The sequence below is a fragment of the Guyanagaster necrorhizus genome (assembly GCF_019112545.1).
Source record: "Guyanagaster necrorhizus MCA 3950 unplaced genomic scaffold BT62scaffold_17, whole genome shotgun sequence".
Taxonomy (NCBI): domain Eukaryota; kingdom Fungi; phylum Basidiomycota; class Agaricomycetes; order Agaricales; family Physalacriaceae; genus Guyanagaster; species Guyanagaster necrorhizus.
In genome coordinates, this window is record NW_025064896.1 from 1,013,631 (window position 1) to 1,031,349 (window position 17,719).

The 17,719-nt window shown below is 48.7% G+C and overlaps 8 protein-coding genes across 8 annotated transcripts; 4 read left to right on the top strand and 4 right to left on the bottom strand.

Annotated features, from left to right (window-relative positions):
* Positions 1–117: 117 nt before the first annotated feature.
* On the top strand, positions 118–823 carry BT62DRAFT_921093 (uncharacterized protein; the record flags this gene model as incomplete). Its single annotated transcript, XM_043184270.1, has 3 exons — positions 118–205; positions 249–311; positions 486–823. The coding sequence occupies 3 exons, from the start codon at positions 118–120 to the stop codon at positions 821–823; spliced, it is 489 nt and encodes a 162-aa protein (XP_043038342.1).
* A 555-nt stretch (positions 824–1,378) lies between these two features.
* On the bottom strand, positions 1,379–1,973 carry BT62DRAFT_1007869 (uncharacterized protein; the record flags this gene model as incomplete). Its single annotated transcript, XM_043177394.1, has 4 exons — positions 1,379–1,647; positions 1,707–1,737; positions 1,799–1,890; positions 1,952–1,973. 4 exons carry the CDS (start codon positions 1,971–1,973, stop codon positions 1,379–1,381), a joined length of 414 nt encoding a protein of 137 aa, XP_043038343.1.
* Positions 1,974–2,433: 460 nt separating this feature from the next.
* On the bottom strand, positions 2,434–4,156 carry BT62DRAFT_1007870 (uncharacterized protein; the record flags this gene model as incomplete). The annotated part of the gene is made up of 9 exons (XM_043177395.1): positions 2,434–2,853; positions 2,904–2,928; positions 2,977–3,039; positions 3,090–3,230; positions 3,295–3,356; positions 3,409–3,430; positions 3,495–3,626; positions 3,680–3,811; positions 4,125–4,156. 9 exons carry the CDS (start codon positions 4,154–4,156, stop codon positions 2,434–2,436), a joined length of 1,029 nt encoding a protein of 342 aa, XP_043038344.1.
* A 255-nt stretch (positions 4,157–4,411) lies between these two features.
* Positions 4,412–6,377, top strand: BT62DRAFT_899212 (FAD/NAD(P)-binding domain-containing protein; the record flags this gene model as incomplete). The annotated part of the gene is made up of 10 exons (XM_043183358.1): positions 4,412–4,627; positions 4,680–4,794; positions 4,843–4,920; positions 4,979–4,983; positions 5,043–5,284; positions 5,341–5,407; positions 5,456–5,509; positions 5,559–5,680; positions 5,735–5,858; positions 5,907–6,377. 10 exons carry the CDS (start codon positions 4,412–4,414, stop codon positions 6,375–6,377), a joined length of 1,494 nt encoding a protein of 497 aa, XP_043038345.1.
* A 580-nt stretch (positions 6,378–6,957) lies between these two features.
* On the bottom strand, positions 6,958–9,334 carry BT62DRAFT_1007872 (alpha/beta-hydrolase; the record flags this gene model as incomplete). Its single annotated transcript, XM_043177396.1, has 15 exons — positions 6,958–7,022; positions 7,076–7,153; positions 7,209–7,328; positions 7,383–7,728; positions 7,780–7,938; positions 7,999–8,122; positions 8,183–8,277; positions 8,335–8,352; positions 8,404–8,544; positions 8,589–8,616; positions 8,670–8,721; positions 8,769–8,800; positions 8,855–8,874; positions 8,928–8,987; positions 9,041–9,334. The coding sequence occupies 15 exons, from the start codon at positions 9,332–9,334 to the stop codon at positions 6,958–6,960; spliced, it is 1,632 nt and encodes a 543-aa protein (XP_043038346.1).
* A 246-nt stretch (positions 9,335–9,580) lies between these two features.
* Positions 9,581–11,130, bottom strand: BT62DRAFT_230332 (uncharacterized protein). Its single transcript, XM_043180150.1, has 3 exons — positions 10,980–11,130; positions 10,047–10,929; positions 9,581–9,992 (listed from the first exon to the last, which is right to left on the bottom strand). Exon 2 carries the CDS (start codon positions 10,890–10,892, stop codon positions 10,077–10,079), a length of 816 nt encoding a protein of 271 aa, XP_043038347.1. The 5' UTR covers positions 10,893–10,929; positions 10,980–11,130; the 3' UTR covers positions 9,581–9,992; positions 10,047–10,076.
* Positions 11,131–13,234: 2,104 nt separating this feature from the next.
* On the top strand, positions 13,235–13,740 carry BT62DRAFT_1007877 (uncharacterized protein; the record flags this gene model as incomplete). Its single annotated transcript, XM_043177397.1, has 2 exons — positions 13,235–13,609; positions 13,645–13,740. 2 exons carry the CDS (start codon positions 13,235–13,237, stop codon positions 13,738–13,740), a joined length of 471 nt encoding a protein of 156 aa, XP_043038348.1.
* A 528-nt stretch (positions 13,741–14,268) lies between these two features.
* Positions 14,269–17,712, top strand: BT62DRAFT_1007878 (DUF917-domain-containing protein; the record flags this gene model as incomplete). Its single annotated transcript, XM_043177398.1, has 10 exons — positions 14,269–14,375; positions 14,428–14,545; positions 14,599–14,965; positions 15,016–15,415; positions 15,469–15,866; positions 15,925–16,091; positions 16,146–16,594; positions 16,648–16,742; positions 16,796–16,929; positions 17,017–17,712. 10 exons carry the CDS (start codon positions 14,269–14,271, stop codon positions 17,710–17,712), a joined length of 2,931 nt encoding a protein of 976 aa, XP_043038349.1.
* Positions 17,713–17,719: the final 7 nt, after the last annotated feature.

Sequence of the window (17,719 nt, forward strand, 5' to 3'; positions counted from 1 at the left end):
TACTCAAGCAATGGAAGCTTCGGATCTCCTTGACCACAGCTTCGAACCAAAGCCACACTGATATCCGCTTGTTCGAATGGCTTCTATGCAAAGATAGCACACTGCCCAGTCGATGTGATGTATCCATGCAATCTCTTCTGGATCAGGCGACCCCCAACAGAAGGAGTCAAGAAACAAACAATCTACATTAGGACAAGCAAGAAAGGTATGTATATATTATCAATATGCGACACGTATATGAATGATAGGAAATCAGGCCAACGGCTTCGTCCGCATCGGGTTGACTTCTATCCATTCCTGGGATGAAACCGGTATGCCTAACAACACGACAATCAGCTCTTAAATTGGTAAAGATGGCACATTGATATTCATCGTCCGCATCAGAATCAAACCTATGTGCAACAAAACCCCATTTCGCTGCTTTCATGGCTTGAACTCTTGCTTTAGGCATCCTCCATCTCACAACCTTTGCACCCACACCCAAGGTCTCGACCGAGGTCAAGATATACAAGTCACCCTTCTTCACGAGCTCACCCTCCGCGGTTTGCCGCAACATCGCTTGCTTCACACCACGAGACACAGGAGACAAACCCTGCTTATAGAAAAAACAAGCGAAAGCACTGGCTCGTACTGCGGTGTCATACCCATGGACGTTGCCGTAGAGCCTCGAAGATCCCGATCTCGTCCTGACACCGCGCGAAATCTGACGGAAGCGTTCATTGGGAATGGCAGACAGCTTCGTACGATACGGCGAGGACATTCTCGAATTCGACCCTCCAAGGGTCGACGTTTAGTCGCCTGCGGGTGGGTCCTCGTCGGCTGAGCTCTGACAGGGGGACGGTGTACTAATGAATCGGAAAGAATCGTTTGTAGGTACTCAGAGAGTCAATATGATGATGAAGGCGACTAGGTTGCCGGGGTAACGGACATGGAGCATTTGTTGCATGGGATTAGCGAAAGCGGGAGGAAAGATCGTGGCCAGGAGACCCGCGTGTTAGCCAGGTAGTCAGTTCTTCTCGAGAAGGAAGGGGACGAGAACGGACGAGGCAGAGGCTCAGGTGCAAACTCCGTGGCACCCCCTGGCAGGATCCATGGATAGGACACGACAGCCGAAGAAACGTGCATAGTCCTTCACGCTGAGAAGTGTGTAGCTATGTAAAGCAAGACAGATGCAAGTATTCGTCGAAAGTTCTCACTTGTGCACAAGTGGTCGCCATTTTGCTAGACTCCGCTATTGAACATGCAACTAAAAGCTGACGCGGCGTAAGATTTGCACTCCAAGTTTGGCATAATATAGACGGCGGTATTCAATGGCCCGTGTGTAGAATCATTGTGGAGATGAGGATCAGCCTCAGGGAAGGAGGAATCATCTTCGGACCTACGGGACGTTGCTAAGCCGTATACGACTAAATGTCCTTCGGAAATGGGCGGGCCTAGAAACATCGAGTCCAATCCCCACCTTCACTAGCGCAGAAGAGATGTCATCCTGAATAAGTTCGAGCAGAATCCGTCCCTTCAAGGCGATGAGAGCCTCGACAACGACGGCGTCGGAGAAGACGGAGATAACCGGATATGCAGGGCAATCTTGGTTAATTCGTGCATTCATGTTCCTACCCTTGACGAGGCGCGTTCGCTCATTGAAAGGCTCTATGAGGGATACCATGTGAAAAGGATTTCGATTATCGGATATCCCATTGCGGCGATACTAATAGATCGGTTTGGTGCCTGGCGAGGGTCCTATATAGATATGAGTCTTCAACAGAGCGCGCGTGGAGCCTTGAGGGTGTAGGGTACGCACAAAGAGCGATGGATTAGGCTTCCAAGTAGTCTCTATGTATCTGCGAACCTGAACATTCAACACGGAATTTCGCAGCGAGTAAGGAATAGTCCCTTATCGTCCAAGCTGTCTGGGATATGATTCTTGCCTTTTCCCTCTGCTGTAAATACGTACCAGAATTCATCGAAGCCGTCATGCCTCGATCTCAAGATAGTCGGCGGTACAAAACACTAGGTCAGTTGATACCAGTTCTCCTCGAGAATGAATTCGTTGTGTTGGTGGGCTTTTGCGTGTCGGTCTCCTTTATCTTCCAACAGGAGGTCAACTACAGCCGCGCGTCCGTCGACTAGCCATTTCCTGCGCCGCTGGGGATCTCTGGGTATGGGATGTGGCATAATTTTACTCGCCATGTCGATTACCTGCTCCTCAGATAATCCTGCGTCCACAAAACCCTTGAGTTGTTCCCATTACTCTTCTTGCCGTTTGTGGTAGGTCTCGAGAAAGTTTGATGCCATGCCGAGACTGTTAAAGAACTGGGAACGCTCAACAGGAGTCCTAACTGTTCTAGCCAAGTGGCGAAGCATATCCTTTATGTTCTTGTGAAATATCTTTGCGTCCCAATACTTGAGCGCGCCGACAACCCTGGGATGGACTTTTCAGTGACGTAGATCCAGGCGGGTTAGATTCGGTGGCGACTCTTGGGGGCGTTTGAGCAAAGGTTTCACGATTTTCTCGAATCTAGAAGGTCTGAGTGAACATTCGAAGGCTGTGGACTTGATAGTGACGTACCACGTCTGGCAGTAAGCAGGCATAATGAAATCTGTCCACGTGTAAAGGATGGTAGCTTTAATCTCGGCTTCTTTAACTTTGTTCTCTTCTTGAGATCGCGTTAGTATGAGGTCTTCGATCAGGAACAAGAGACAAAGGTCGAGCGCCAAAGCCCTAGGACGCAAGTCATTAAGAGTAAAGTGGACATTGAGCGCCTTGCGCTTCTTTCCATTAAGTTTTGTGAAAGCTTGATGAAGCCCAATTGTTGAACTTGGAACATGTCGTCCTACGGAAGAGGCTTTAGCGACCTGTGAATCCTTTGAGGGTAAACCTGTATGTCAATTTCGGCGCTGCGTACAGTATAGTCCCCCAGACCGGTATCCCTGGTAAAGAAGCGTTAGTAAACGTAAATAAAGTTGATCGATACATACGTACACAATTTTTCGCCCAAAGGGAAGAGCGGCAAGTCTTGACGATGCGTCTTGAGCCCCGTTCTTAACCGTTTCGAAGTCTTAAGCGACACGTTTCCATTCATCCCACGTACTCGGCAATGACGCGAAGTTCATTGATGGTTGACAGGTTGACTTCAAGACCCTTGAACGTTATTGCGCCACTCTGAACACCGCAACTTAGGGCTTTCGAAAGTCGTGTAACCAGCTTGAGGGAAAGGGCGGGGTTTGGCTCACTAGCCAACATGATTTTTTGCTGAGCGACAAATAGCATGGTAGGCCTGGGGATAGTCTCCTAACTCATAGTAAGCAGCACTGAGATTTGAGGGATAAATCGCGTTGTGTCGTTCCAATTTCTCGGCCTTTGTGACAAGTCAGACTGTCGAGAGTTGCGCCATTAGGGATGGTACGAACCTTTCCATACCATTTCGCAGCTCTGGTAAAGAATCATGGCGTTGGAAATTATTTTTACAACAATACAAGAGTGGAGTTGAACGTACTCTTCTAGTAGTCCGGCCTTAAAGTGGACATTTCCTTGGTCTTTCATGGTCGACGCTGACCCGGATAGTGTCACGGATGTCGTGGATGGCACTGAAAATGTTGCCACTAGAGAACTTGACCAAAGAATTGAGCTACGGTCCGTTATCCAGAGCTGAAAACGGAAATAAGCACGGCAATCACCGACTATGACCCTGTCCTTGGTCGGCCGAGCCTTATCGTCGCGCCTTGAACATTCAATCCCTTTAGCTGTCGCTGCGCCTTTTCCAGGAATTTTCCTTCGTATCTAGATGCAACATCCGCCAAGGGTCTTTGGGGGCTGCAATATAATGTGTATCGCACGGATACATATCCACAATCCATGGGACCTGGAGTTTACTGTAGCCTAGCGCAAGATCATTCGATAAGCAAGGTATGTATTAGGGACTGGTGTCACATTTTCTTCGCTGAGAACAGCTCCTAAGCCAGGCATTGCTTTGAAACAAATGGGATAAAGTGATAGGTCGGTTGCGGGTTGCTAAACATCATTATTGCCACTCGTCACATGGAATACTAAAATTTGATGGTATGGCAGTGATAGTATCTAAAACATGAGGCTGGAGACTGACCGCTTCTTTTATGAATAGACGTACAGAATCCGCAAAATCGGGAGAATAGCCGACATGTGCCTTACAGCGCGCTCAGAGCTTCATCCAACATTTCGAAATTCAGTTCTGGGGGGGAAACCCGGGCCTTCAAAGAGGGCTAGATTCTTTTCCAGATTCGGTGGCGTCGATCGGATCTCTCTGCAATTATGTTTTTACCATTTTTCTACACGTTGGGACCTCAACCGCAATATTTCAAATGCTCTACTCTTCCTATTAAATACATCATCACGTCGTCGTGAACAGACCTTTCGCGACAGCTTCCGCTAATCAGAATGGCGCGAATCCCGGTGAGTATTCTGCCTGTCCTCTCCCTCATTCTATTAACTTTCCTTTTGACAAAGGGATTTAACAACCGGCCGAAACAAGCGGCGTTACCTATAGACTTCTTGATTGTTGGCGGTGGTATCGCAGGCCTCGCGTGTGCCATAGCCCTACGACGAGTAGGTCACCGTGTACTTGTCCTCGAGCAAGATTCAACATTTCCACCGGTTCGTTAAATGTACTCTCGAATTGTTCAAATATACTAAAGATCTCTTGTAGATGTCGGGTCCATGTCGGATGCCCCCAAACCTCAGCAAAATTCTTTATCATTGGGGTCTCCAAGACGAGTTGAGGAAGATAGGTGTCGTATCTGGAGCTATATATATTGGTATTCGTGAGTGTTTCCATGGTATCCTTGTTATTCATCTTATACCATCTCAAGAAAATACCGGAGAGCTACTTGGAACGCACATTTGGGATGAAGAAGTACTGAGGGAAACCCGAGGGGAGTTTATATTCGGTGCGTTATGACGCCAAACGTATGAACTATCAGCTTTCTCATCCCTTACCTTCCCTAGCTCATGTACGCCGATCAATTTTGTCTTTAGTCTCCTATGATCGATCTGACTCAACAACGATAAGATTGGTGACTTGCGACGGCTCTTATACGATACCGCTCTGGCAGTAGGAGCAAATATTAGATTGGGCTCGCGGGTCAGAACAGTAAACCCCGACGCTCAAACAGTGACCCTAGTCACGGGAGAAGTCCTCAAAGGAGATGTCATTGTCGGCTGTGATGGGCCCTCCGGCGTAACCAGGCAGGTGTTACTGATAGAACAAGAAGAGGATGAAGATGAGGTGCCGATAAACATGAGCATGTACTGGTGAGTACTCTCTTTACCTATCGTTTCCTATGCTTCACTAACGCAACGCATTTCAGTACAACGATACCCAAATCTTTAATCATGAAGGATCCTCGACTGAAAGAGTTATACGACCATAAAATTGTGCGCACCATCCTATTCTGAGGACTTCACGTCGCTCACTGTTCGCAGCCCACAATGTACACGTGGTTTGGCGATAAACATGCTGTGCTTGGAATACCGCTGGTAACGTGCATCAATCTGAATGCGAGCAGTCAATCTAACGCGTCCTAAGGGTGGAAGGAATCCTGAGTTTGGATTGTGTGCGTATGGTCCGCAGGACAAGTATGAAGGATCCTGGCAAGAACCCGCCCCTCTTGCTGGTCTACGTGGTATGCTTGCATCCAGTGAACCAAGGTAAACTCGTTGTCGAGTCGCTATAAGTCTTGCCTTTAATGCAACATCAACCAGGCTGCTCAGACTTAGCAAACTAGCCACAAATACGGCTTGTGTTCACGTGGATGGTAAGGCACCTCTTGAAGATTGGGTAGACGGGTTCATGGTCGTCATGGGAGCTGCTGTCCATCCTATGCCCGTAAGCTATCCCTTCTTTATACTAGATCCTTTATTCATATGCAGCTAGCCCGGATCCATCCAAGAGTGCGCACTAACGGTGGAAGACGGGGCTGTCCTCGCAAAATTATTCTCGCACCTTCACTCTAAAGACCAGATCAAAAGTTTCTTGTGGGCTTTCCAAGATCTGCGGCAGCCGCGTTGTGCAGCTGTACATAGCAAGGAGGCGGGTATCATCCATTACATGACTGCCGAACCTGGAGAGTTCCAATGTGCTCGTGACGATATGATGCGGGCGAAACACCAGGCTGGTGTTGGTATCCTTGATGCTACGGGTGATCTCGAAGAGCCACCGGAATGGGTGGATATCAAGGAGGTATTTGGGTATGACGCGGAGGACGATGCGGATAACTGGTGGGTTGAGTGGGGGCTTTTGAGGGAACGGGCGCGCAATAACAGTAGCGGCAGTCATATGGGGGAGGTGGCGGGTACGAAGAACCTCTTCAGCGATGTCCACGTCTCGCATGTCATTACTACCTGAGCATTTTGTGGTTCGACTATCACTTTTTTTTTTAGATTGTATACCAGGGTCCCTGGTCGCGCGGAGGGATCACCATCTCGAACGGCCTTTCGAAGGATGTACATTTCTTTCGCTGTATACTACCACATTCATCTACGTCGATTTTATGGGATTCCTGGCTGTTCATACCAGCCACTTGTAGACTTCGAATTCAGCACAGGTTTTTTCTCAGCGCTTACGGAAGGGCTCGGATCTGCTCCATACTCCTAAGAGATCAGCGATCATCATTACTTATACGTATCAGAAATCCATATGATGTGTTGCTAGGCGTTGAAGCCTTTTTAGGAAAGCCACATATTTCCAGGGCACCTTATGGCACATCCCGGTTCGAGACAATATATTGCACGTATGCAATTACTATCTAAGGACGACTTGGAGACCTTATTCGCGTACTAAACGTCAAGCCTCGACTAGGGTAGACTGAAGCCAGCACCAGGACCACGAGCAGCGCGCGGCTGTACGAGTTTGATTGCATTTACAAATATAATCGAAAGAGCTATCCGCCATCAACCGGGTAGGATGATCCTGAACAATCAGAACCTCATTTCTCAAACTCATTCAAAACAAAATGCGTATTCAAAAAGTCCGTCTTGTCCACGTCCCAGTCTAAGGAAAAGCCTTAGCCTTTTCGAGGAGTGACATTAACAACGATGGCATACCATCCGGAATCATGGTGATGTTGTCTCGCAGGAGCTGCAAGACATTTTTTGACGTCGGTACATACCGATCCCAGGCACCTGTCAAGGGCCGTAAGCACCCCAAGTTCGATAGTTTGGAAACACGCTCGCTCACTTCCGGGATTGAGATCCCAAATAAAATTGACATAAAAGTCTAGCATTTGATTGGCGAACTCATCCTCCACGTCCGTGGGTACGGGTCCGAAAAGCAAGGACAATTCCGATCCATGAGACACTTGGTTTCCGAGCCGTTCAGTATTTGGATGTGAGGAGAAACAATATTACTAACCGCCAAATTCCGGATTGTTCCCTGGTATGAACTCTCTGAAGTAATAAGCATACATCGGCTGCAATGAACTCGCGTGCTCAAAAAATAATCTCCTTGGGGACAAGAACATTTCATCGGTATACCACGCCTCCGCTCTGTCAAAAAGAGAGTCTCCTGTGTTGAATGGCGCTCCGAGGGAAGAATCATTCGCCGGCCATAGTTGGTGGAACTTGGCGAACAGATTTGGGGTGAGAGTGCTGTTGTCAATAACAAGATGATTCACGAAATTGTCAAAAGCTGCATCTTCCTCGCTGGGGGGAACATCGAGGCCGAGTAAGCTCGTGCTGAAAACGGTTCCTTCGTTCACCTGAGAGAAGTATAAGGAGGGACTCAAAAGCCGATTTCACGCTATACTTACATTTGTACCACCAACGTAAGGTAGATGTAGGAAGTCGCCCCTTTCAATCCTAGCTGAGGCTCGCTCTGGCACAAAACTACCTGGAGGGCCGACGGAGGGTTGCCATAATTGGTCATTGAGCGTATTGTCAATCAGCGTGTTACTGATATCGATCAAAGTCTGATAAGAGAAGATATTAAATATTGTATATATGCACATAGGGCCGAAAAACCCAGTCACCTCGAAAGGAACATTCCTTAGACAGTCTACCGATCCTGGACCGACGGCACAACCCGTCTGCATGAGCAATCTGTCAAATGGTTTCCCTGGCTTGTCATATGTGCTGGCATTGGGGGAGTTTTTGCTGTAACGTTTGAGAATGAGAGAGTTACACAGGGAAATCATGAAAATAACGTTAACGAACAAGGGTCCCGTTGATGAGTCCGTGATTCCAGCACGGAAGAGCGTGAGAGAGGCAGGGAATACAAAGTGGGCTTCGACACTTCCGGCACCAGCGGACTAGGGAGGAGAATCGACCCTCGTGACTCATTTGAAGAAGGGCTCAGCTCAGCGTACCTGTCCCCAAATTGTGACCTGTTCATAATCCCCGTGATGTCAAATGAAATGCAAGTAGGTATTAAAGACGGGGATCATGAGACTTGCCTTGGCTGGATCACCGCCGAATGCGCGTATATTTTCTTGAACAAATGTCAGAGCTTGTCGTTGATCCAACAAACCCGCGTTGAGGTCCCCCGGAGGAACGTTGGCGCTGGAGAGCTTTCTCGCCTCTCAGGATCTGTCAGTCATATTGGCAGAAACGTCTGACGTACAAAGCCAAAAGTGTTGAGGCGGTAATTGCTGGGTAACAATAAGCTGCTGGCGTGCGAGAGTAACACGGTTTGGGTACTAACGTAGAGACGAACACAATGGGCTTTCCGATTTCGATACTTCGGTTCAGAATACCTGGAACTACCTTAGACACTGGATATGAGCCATTGCGAGTCACGTACGGGTAGGGTCATAAGAAGGACTTGATGCTGCGCTAAGTAGATTTTTTTCTATATGTGGCGTAGGTCACAAGGACAAGTAGACACACCCAGTAGTATATTGGCCGCCCTAAATACAAGCCATGAATAACAACAATACAAGCGAGGTGATCCTAGACGCACATGAATCCAAAACAAAACCGGAAGGCCCTCATTACTACTCACCCCCTCTGGTCTCCAGATCTACCGGTACGGTTCATCCCAGAATCACGATCATAGCGATCGAAACCACGCACATTGAGAAAAAGACAGTCCTCGCTAATACTGGCACCAAGATCACCGGGGGGTTGGGGACAAGCATTCCCAAAGGTCGTGGCATCGTGTTGGACTCCGGAGGAATTCGTAGAAACAGGGACCGGAGCTTTGAACCTTAGGCCGCCTACCGGCGGAAGAGCAAACGGTATCCCCAGCCATTGATCCAAGCCATTGATGGTTTGTCCCGTGAAAGTACCAGAAGGGAGTTGTACGTCAAGAGAGGAGCGTACTGGGCCAGCAGCGAGCAGAACCCCGAGTATCAAGGGTGCAATCATGATGGCACAGTGGTAAGAAATATTTTAGAGAAGTTATATACTGCGGTTAATGGGAAAACATTGGACGCTATGAGAGCGTAGCTCCTCAAAATAGATGGTGTACTGTGTGGAAGCGGCCTTCCTCCAGATGGTGTGGGAGCAGCAGATATTAATGGCACAAGGATGAGTCAGCTGCGTCGAAATAGATTTTCAGAAGGCGTAAAAAGTCCCTAAGGAAGCCTGTAGACATTCTAAACGTCAGCAGGGGACGGTGAACTCAGGGAAAACACGTACGTGGCGAACGCGTGACCCCATCACGTGCACGTGTTACACCGTGCTTTGGTCACGCTCGCAGGGGATGACTCATGTTTGACGGAGAGGTCCAGACTCCAGACTCCAGACTCGCTGCACTATTGATAAGTAGGTCTGGGCTAAAGCTAAATCAAACAGACGATGAAAGGAACGTGGTATTAAAAGAATGCAAATGTAATAAAGATTACTTGTTATAAAAAAGAGGGCAGGGTATCCTCAACCATTACGATTAAAGAGGAAGGCAAATTTTTTAATCAGATTATGATTAAAGCGATGAGGTGGTGCGGATAAAAGGAGATACACAAGGTAAGCAACAGGCCCGTGAGCAGTCGTCGATGATAATGATTCCGTTCCATGCAAAAAGATTCTGATGTGATTATAACTATACAATGCCGTGATGAGATGCCATGCGAATTCTGACCAGAAAAAAAAGGTCTGCTGCCGGAGAAGACTATGGATCATCAACCATTAATAATAGCGATGATGACTGAGCTAATGCCAGGGGAGAGCGTCTACGCTGCTCGGCACTGTTCCTTGTTGGGCGGACTACGGTGCGATCCTTTCGCCGAAGGGTCGCTGCAGCGACAAGCTGCGACGGCGAAAGGACATTTTCGTGCTCTTCATTCCTTGACGAGTACCCACGCTCGATGAGATACGCCCCGAGCCGCTCTGAAAGCACCCTGTCCTGCGCATCGAGGTCTCCCTGACCATCGACGTCCATTCGCGTCTGCAAACTGACATTGACACTCCTCCATACGACGGCGAGAAACCGGAGGTCGGAGTGTTTGCCTTTGAAGCGTTTTGGTGGGGGAGTAACATGAGATGCTGGTGATAAGAGAGCGTGGTGGCGAGTAGAGGGGGCTTTGCGACGGCGTGATTGAGAATCCCGGCGTACGCGTTCGTTGGAGCGAGGCGTCGTCGCTTGCATAGACCGTCGACGAACCTTGACCCCAACCTCGGGCCGAGGCTCAAGCTCGCAGTCAGAGTCGGAGGTGGCGGTGGTGGTGGGGAAGGGGATGAAGTTGACATCAGACGACGAACTGTAAACACAATACGACTCGGAACAATTAATGGTAACATTTTCGAGCGAGATCGTGCACGTGGGAGCAGACTTTCTCGAGCTCGAGCAAGAAGGAGAAGATGATAATAAAGATGACAAACGGCTGGGGCGCTTGCACGAAGAAGTGAAAAGGGTAAGTTTTCGCTTGTTAGAGGGCGGCTGCATGCTGGCAGAGTGTGAATCAGAGGTGCTGGGAACTGGAAACATGATGAAGATTGATTGCAGGGACCTTTGAAAAGGGATTCTTGACAATTAGCCTAGGGTGAACGATTAGGCGACAATCACGGGCACTACCACCGATGAAATGCAGCTGTGCGAACGACGACGGCGGCGGTGGCGACCACAGCGAGAGCGGGCTGGGCAATGGCGGGAACAGCGACGGCGGCGGTGACGTCTGCTGGCAAATCCAACGATGGTGGAGGCTGATGTATGTAAAACATCATCAAGATTAGGGTCCCGCGTCTTATACACTTTCGGAAAATCACGTGATATCCCCGTCCTCACGCGTTCAACGTGTTCCGATCAATTCCAAAGTTCCATTCACTTGTCCTCACGACATTCGGATCTCTCGACCATTCGTGTGGGGCACCTTGTCCGCTGCTTAACTGCGATACCTTCTATTCATTCAAGCGTCTTCTTTTGGGCTTGTTGATCATAAAGTACAATCGATTACATGATGGCGACGACGGTCCGATTTTTACTTTGGGCCGGTTCGACGGAAGCGGGTTCTGGTGCACAGATACGAATCCCACCGCACTCTTCAGCTGACCGTAGAAGGATTAGCTCTGAGGCGAACAAAATAGTCCCGCGGACGCTCTTAATTTAATTACATTGCCTACAGATCCGAACAGATCCCTTGACCCGCATGTCGGTGGGCATGAGATCATGGGTGGTGTTCTGGGGCATTGAGAGAGAGCGACATGCAGTTAATGATGATATAGGTACATAGATAGGTACGGATGGGTGCCTGTACTGATAACTGAATTAGAATTAGCCCGGCCGTCTTTGTTTTTTCACGCGCACAACTAGTGTTCTTATCATCGAATGACTCTATTTGTCCAGAGCGATGGAAAAAATACGGTGATTATACAATTTAGCCTTGTTCATGAATTGGGTTGATATAATAGTACAAGTACCCTCTCGAAGCAAGATATGAAAATAGAACCAAGGATTATGACAGGATCATTCAAGACAGTAACCATCGCTGCATGATTCCGCGGTTAGGCTGAATTTGACCGCCGACATCAGTGAGGATACATATAGGACATGCAGACTGCAGGTCAGTTCCGTCGATGCCCGGCTTTACATTGCTGTCTCAGTGTGCTGTGAAGACGAACGGCAGGCATGATGGGCGCTCAACAGGCAAAACCCAGATGTGACAAGATTCCGTACTGTTTCGGGCCAAAGCACAGCCCGACGCCAAAGCCTGCATGACAGTGTACAGAAAGAAGTCGTATCTCGTAAAACAATGAAATGGTCGCAGAAGCTTACTGTCGACGTTGACAACCGCCAAAGGCCATATACACGTGTAGTCGTGGGGGACGACAGTCGCTCTGCTCCGGTCTTCCACTGCTACCGTTGGGCTACAAATGGACCAGAATCGCTCCCGGCACCACGACCTGAGCTAACGCCCTGACCCTGATCATGAGTTGCACCCGCTGCTGATTCCAGACCGAGATCCCGACCCGGTGTGTTTGAACCTGAATCTGATCCGTTATCATTCCATGAACCAGAACGTGGACGAGAGCTTGTACCGTCGTCGGAGGACCCGACACGAGGTGGGACGCTGAGCACGTTGTAAGACCAGACAGACTAGAAGAGTCTCGCCGGTCCACGCATTGAGTACAGCTTGAAGCTTGGAGCTAGAAACACGGGTTTCAAAGACAGGCTGATTATCAAGTGGGCATGTAGGGTATGCACGCTATCCATTACGAGTCAAATACGAGTTGGAGAGAACGTGCACGACAACTCGGCAAGACAAATTCGAACAAGATACAACATACCGAAAGAGGATGGATGCAGGATCTCCTGAGACATGATATACCAGACAGTCAACATAGCGACCTTGTAATCGCTTTAGGAGAGGAGGCCTCAAGAACTGGGGAAAGAGGCCTGCGTGGAGATTGCCGGAATCGGAGGTCGGTAATGATCCCCGGATCTTCGAATCTACTACGCTTGTTACCGTTTAAGAGGATTACCCCAGTAACATTCCTTGTGTGGTCTGGCATAACAGATGAAACGATGGGAGAAGGCCTAGAGATCTCCCTATCCTGGCGGGCTGATTGAAGAAAAGTTGAGCTAAAGGTGCGGAATTGATATAATCTCCGGGACCGTCGATCGATGGGCCTGTGGATCCTGAAAGTCTTTACGTGTGCTTAGTAGGATTCAAGCAAGCTTCGGTTAATAAGTACTGCACCTGTGACAATATCCTTTGATGAAGAGACAAGCGTCAGAAGAAGTGTGAAACAGGTGACCCATGCTCTATGTAAAGGCCGTAGCAGGCGCTGCCCGCAGTTCATCACATTAGTTCGAAGATGAAGAGTTGGAACATGGAGCGGCGGTTGTTTGATTCGACTGGTGACCAGGGCAGTGCCAAAGCGAAGCACTGCCACATTCTGGCCCTTTTCTGCCCCCCCCCCTCCCCTGCACTGTTCATTGCGAACTCCATGGGGATCGAACGGTGTACGCGTAAATCCGTTCTCACAGCAAATGAAAGAACTTCGCTGTCTTTTGTTCTATCTGTAGCCTGCGAAGAGTTGAAGCATCCGAACCGGCTGCTTCGGACTATAGATCGTAGCGGCCTGGTCCTTGGGATTTCGGAAGAATTGTCTTTTCTGTTCTCCCCTCACTCTAATAGCGGCATCTCGAAGACAAACGGCAGCAAACTAGCTTCCGCAGAGTGCTTACGGACAAGTGACGGTTTTGTTGGAACCCATCTAGTACTAATGTGAGCTTCTAGCGTGCATACATTCCTGGGCGCCACCGTGTTTCTAATTTCTCTTCAACCCTCGTGATCACTGCACTCGGCGTCTCTGTTGTCGATACACTTGCATAACACGATGCCTGTTTCGATTCCATCTGCAACGGCGAAGATGGCCATCATTTGAGACTCTCTTTCGGACTGAAGAAATCGAGGGATTATTTAAATTGTAGTCAGGTATGTCAGCTACAGGTAGCTTGTGTAAATACCGGCCAAGTTCCAATCCATTAACCGTACTTTTCTGTACGGAGTACTATCTCGCGGTTTTACGGTCCGGCTCAAACTGCCGGCGGCTTCCGTCTGCCAGATTGATTTTCCCCTTCATTCTCAACCACCACTGATAACCTGCTGCTACTTTACGTTGTCTTTACCGTCTGGGATACCTTCGTATATTATTTTCTGTACGTACCGGTCTCATGCAAGTTTACTTACGTTCTAATTCGCAACTCAAAAGTTTGCCTTCCGTCGCGGCCGGCTCCATAATGTTGGAAATTAGGCAAGATAGAGAAATGATGGAATAGCGAATCAGAATCACGACGATAACTACAAGGACTTTTTACCAGCCAGGTAAGTCTTCCTTATCTCTAATTCTTGAAATCCAACATGAGCAAAGGTTTTCGGATCGGCGTCGACGTCGGGGGAACGAATACAGATGGTGTTCTTCTCGACCCGTTAGCCAACGCTACTTCCAATCGAGGGATTCTTGCTTGGTAGTATCCTTTGGTTTAGGCTATTTGCTTTATGCTGATCATTGTGTCTCAGGAATAAACACCCCACGACGCCCAATCCCAGCCAAGGTATCGAGAATGTCATCACGACTCTTCTGCGCGATGCAAAAGTGGACGTTAATAGTGTGGCCAGTGTCACTATTGGTACAACAGTACGCCAATCTGCTCCTCTGCTTTCGGATATCTAACCGCCCGTCATTTGTAGCATTTCATTAATGCTGTAGTGGAGAAAGACCAAAACCGCCTGAAACCTGTCGCTGTCATCCGTCTGTGCGGTCCATTCTCACGAGATGTGCCGCCGGGTATAGATTGGCCTCCGGATCTGCGGGACATGATATGCACGTATTGCGGCTTCGTTGATGGTGGACTCGAACTTGATGGTCAGCTCATCTGCGGTATCAAAGAGATCCAGATTGCCGAAGAATGTGCAAAGATCAAGCAAAAGCACATCAAGTCGATCGTAATTAACGGCATTTTCTCACCCTTGGATATGATTGAGAACCAGGAGGAAACAGTCCGTGACTGGGTGAAGAAATATTATCCAGAAGCGGATGTTGTCTTGTCTAAAGAAGGTTCGTTTGATTATTAGATTGTAATCATAATTTGAATATTGCGTTTCTAGTCGCAAACCTCGGATACTTGGAGCGAGAGAATGCGGCCATCCTCAATGCTTCGATCCTCTCTTTTGCGCGAAAAACTATCTTGTCATTCCAAAAAGCGATTCACAGACTCAATCTCCACTGTCCTGTTTTCATCACTCAGAATGATGGCACGATCCTGCCCGCACCTCTTGCAGCCAGATTACCCATCCGTACCTTTTCTAGCGGTCCTACCAACTCAATGTGTGGCGCAGCTTTCCTTCTTCAGGGCCGTCATCACAAAGAAAGCATGCTGGTCGTTGATATTGGAGGTACCACCACTGATTGTGGCATGCTTCTTCCGAGCGGCCTCCCTCGGCAAGCCGCTTCAGTGACAGAGGTGTCTGGCGTAAGATTGAACTTTTCCTGCCCGGACGTGAAGAGGTCCGTCTAGTTTCTATTTCTTACTGCTTTATCATCAAATACGCAGTTTGCAGTATCGGTCTTGGCGGTGGTTCTATCGTCCGCAAGTCGGCCACATCCTCCCCGTTGACCATCGGTCCTGATTCTGTTGGTCATCGTATCCAACAGGAAGCTCTTGTCTTTGGTGGTAAGGTCCGTACGGCCACGGATTACGCGGTCGCTTCACAAAACCTTATCACGATTGGGGATGCCGCCTTGTCTCTCCGAGTGCTTGATACAGACGAGGTAAAGGAGTATCAAGTCGTTATTAAGAGCATGCTGGAGCGAATCATTGACACGATGAAGACGAGCGCTGAAGACATTCCCGTACTTCTCGTTGGTGGAGGTGCCATTCTTGCTCCCGATAAACTTGATGGTGCGAGTACTGTGGAGAAACCAGAGTATGCTGCCGTAGCCAACGCCATTGGTGCAGGTTAGCTCTCTGATATTTTGGCTATAGCCTAAAATTTATTCATGTTGTCCTCCTCCAGCTATTGCGAGGGTTTCGGGAGTTGTTGACACCGTTGTGAGCACTTTAGACAAGTCAAGCCACGCTGTAATGGAGGAGGTGTCCAAAGCTGCCATCGAGAGAGCTGTTGCCAGTGGTTCTCTTCGAGAAACGGTCAGCATTGCAGAAATAGACGATATCCCGCTCCCGGTACGCTGCTTCTTGTTTAGAGTGTGGAATTGTATCGTTAATACGTTCTGATAGTACATAGCAAATAAATCCCGAATTATCGTCAAAGCCATTGGCGACTTCGACTTCTCCGTCACTTCTAAGAGCACATCCCTTTCTCTGATGGACGATGACGACGACGACGGTGAAGACACTATTGCGGACAAAAAACCTCTCCGAGGCGGCTCTTCCGTCCAAGCTATAACGGCAGCTGAAATAATAGCATACAAACCAACGGTGACCTCTTCAAGAGAGTGGATTATATCCGAGGTTGATCTGGAGTGGATATCGATTGGATGTTATATCTTGGGCACTGGCGGTGGTGGGACCCCATATCCTCACTTTATTAAGTGTCGGGAGCTGCTGAGGAAGGGAGCCGTGATGAGGGTCACATCGCCGGATGACTTGCCGGATGATGCAGTGGTTGCTACTGGAGGGGGGAAGGGTAGCCCAGCTGTTGGCATTGAGAAGTTATCTGGAGATGAGTGTGTCTTTTTTTCTAATTTTCACTGTCACCCCTCACTGATGATTGGGGTAGAATGATGCAATCCCAGAGGGTGTTGTATGCTCAAGTTGGATATCAACCTACCGTTACCATTGCGCTGGAAATTGGAGGTGGGAATGGATTACAAGGTATGGGTACTTGTGTATCATGTCATCAAGTCTTCATCGTTGTTTTTCTGCAGGTCTGTTTTTGGGCGCCTCTTGCAATATGAATCTCCCCACGGTTGACGGCGACTGGATGGGGCGTGCATATCCAGTCGGGTGGCAGATTACACCTGTTGTATGGGGAGGTGACAAACCGCAATTTATCCCACAAGTAATTTGTGATGGCAACGGAAACACTATGGTAACCTTATTCCATGCTTACGTCTTTCTATTTACGGTTTTTAAGCCTGTTTATTAGATTTTCCTCGAGGGTACAACGGAGAAATTGGTTGAACGCGCTTTTCGCGCTGCACTCTCTGAGATGGGCAGTCACGTTGCCTGTGCTAGAGGGCCTATCACTGGAGCAAAGACCAAAGCATTCGCTGTCCAACACACGATCTCCCTTTCGTGGCGAATAGGACGCGCAGTCGCCCTCTGTCGAGCCAAAAACGAGATCGACTATGTGTCCGAAGCAATCATCTCTGAAGCCGGAGGGCCCGAGTCCGCCAAAGTGCTTTTCAAAGGTAAAATCGTACAAGTCGAACGTCGCACCATCAAAGGGCACCTGTTTGGGGAGATCGTCATTAAAGCCGCAGACGTCAGCGGGAGCGGAAATATGGGAGAGGAATTCACCGGGAGTATGAAGATCCCGTTCAAGAACGAGAATCTCGTTGCGAAGACTGTAGCGGAGGATGGGGCGGAGGAGATCGTCGCAGCTGTACCAGATTTGATATGCGTGTGCGATGCGGCGAATGGTGGTGCAATCGGCACGCCAGAGTATAAGTATGGGCTGTTGGTTGTGGTTATTGGGATACAAGCGTCGGATAAGTGGACTGCGATACCGAGGGGTATAGAGATTGGAGGGCCGAGAGCCTTCGGGATTGATGTTGACTACAAGCCACTTGGGAAGTTTAACCCGCCGGTGAGTGTTATTGATGAATATGTCACGCAATAGATGGGCG